General features: G+C 59.5%; 1 protein-coding gene across 1 annotated transcript in view; it reads right to left on the bottom strand.

The window, feature by feature from the left end:
• The window catches only part of TCF3 (transcription factor 3), a gene marked incomplete at its 5' end in the record, with an annotated part of 13,065 nt that overhangs the window by 9,655 nt on the left and 1,554 nt on the right, over positions 1 to 1,856 (bottom strand). The window contains 2 exons of the mRNA XM_010141665.1: positions 297 to 375; positions 1,248 to 1,306. Of these exons, the coding sequence (XP_010139967.1) occupies positions 297 to 375; positions 1,248 to 1,306 (138 nt within the window). The remainder of the gene's footprint in view (positions 1 to 296; positions 376 to 1,247; positions 1,307 to 1,856) is intronic.

The raw sequence follows: 1,856 nt of genomic DNA, 5'->3' as shown, positions 1-1,856 counted from the left end.
CAGGGGCAAAGCTGGGTGCAGGCAGAGCCATCGCCCTCACGCACTCGGCGTTGGCAGCACCTGGCCCCAAACGGGGGAGAAGCTACGAGTGAACAGAGCAGACAGACACGTGCCTTCACAGGAGCTGTTTAAAAAGTGTCTTTGAGTCTGGTTGTCCTTCCTCTTCACCCTCCTGCTTCTAAAAATACATGGGATTTGGTGAGGTTCAGGGCTGATCTGGGAATTTTGCTGCCTTGGACCTCCTGAAAGTAAACCTGACGCCCCCCTTCACGCAAAGAGCAGCAGTTTTTACCCACCTGCAAGCCCCTGAGGGGAGCCGACCGGAGTAGAGGGGTTTGATGAGAAGTTATTGCTAGAGTGATCGGGGGAGTAGATCTGGAGCGAGAGAAGCAGGGCATGGTCAGCAGCACCCCCCCTGCGACAGCCGCCCCCTCCCCAGCAGCAGTGAGGGACCACCCCACGGCACCTCCCTTCCCACAACCAGCTGCCAGCCCACTGGTCCCCCAATAACGGCAGGGTCCCCCCCTGCCCCCACTGCCACCCCCTCTGCAGCTACAGCCTCCGCTCTGCAGGTCCCACCTCAAGGGAGGGCAGAGTCCCAGGAGGTGCAGTGCTGGCACCCTTCTGTCCCCACACACGAGCAAAGGTCCTTGCACTGAACGGGACAGAGGTGACCCCAAGCTCTGATAGCCCAGTAGGACCAGTGCCCTCCAGTTTGAACCCCCCTGCCCCCACTGCCACCCCCTCTGCAGCTACAGCCTCCGCTCTGCAGGTCCCACCTCAAGGGAGGGCAGAGTCCCAGGAGGTGCAGTGCTGGCACCCTTCTGTCCCCACACACGAGCAAAGGTCCTTGCACTGAACGGGACAGAGGTGACCCCAAGCTCTGATAGCCCAGTAGGACCAGTGCCCTCCAGTTTGAAACAGAGCACGCAGTAACCAGGACGACTGGGACCACCAAGTCTTGCTGTGAGGGGTCATCCTGCCAGACCACTACCGGAAAGGGTGGTTGCAAAACTGGCTCCTGGGCACAGGTCTGCAGGGCCACCATAACGTCCAGTGCCTCAGGATGGCAGCGCAGGGAAGGGGGAACCCCGTCTCCTCAGCGGCTGCCGTGTTTTTGGGGTGCACTCCCTCAAACTTCTCCAGGTGTCCACCCTCCCTGCTGCCTCGAGGGTGCCTGGTACAGAGGGGAGGTCCAGCGCTGCAGCGCGACGGGGACCAGCTCAAGGATCTGCAGAAACTCTTACTGAAGCCAGTGCCTTCCCGAGCGCGTCTCCAGAGCTCCCAGCTGTGGTTCCTCTGTTCCCTGCTGAGAAAGGACACAGACATCACTGCCAGGAGCCAGAACCGGGCACCCCACATGAGCCCTCCTCTGGGGTCACCTGCTCTGAGCTCGAATGGTCTTGCTCTTACTGCTTTGCTTGGACATGAAAGGGATGCCCAGCTCGGCGCAGCCCGGACGAGGGCACACGCACCCTGGCAGCTCCCGTGGGGCTGCAGGAATGTCTTTGTAAGACGCCAGGTCAAAGGCGTCAATGCCATCGACAGCGGCCATATGTCTCTGCTGCAGCACGGCCCATTTTCACGGGGCATCTCAAGCCCCCCTTCAATCCCACAGTTGCTTCCCCTCCTCTGAACGAGGGTTTTTCTGTGACTCAAGGTCAGGATTCTCCTGTCCTGGGGAACACGAGTTCACTGCAGTGACAGGTTTTGTAACAGGTTCAGCGGGGTTAGAGATTAAAGCACTCAAGGGTTTATCGTGGTGTCTAAATGCGGCACAAACGTTCGTATTTCTGACTCAGATGAACAGCTTCACACCTCCCCCCCCCCAACCTTCCCACAACTCCTTTAACCAC

Source organism: Buceros rhinoceros, unplaced genomic scaffold (genome assembly GCF_000710305.1).
Source record: "Buceros rhinoceros silvestris isolate BGI_N320 unplaced genomic scaffold, ASM71030v1 scaffold29338, whole genome shotgun sequence".
NCBI lineage: Eukaryota > Metazoa > Chordata > Aves > Bucerotiformes > Bucerotidae > Buceros > Buceros rhinoceros.
Note: the sequence above shows the minus strand (reverse complement) of the source record. Positions and strands in the feature narration are given on the sequence as shown.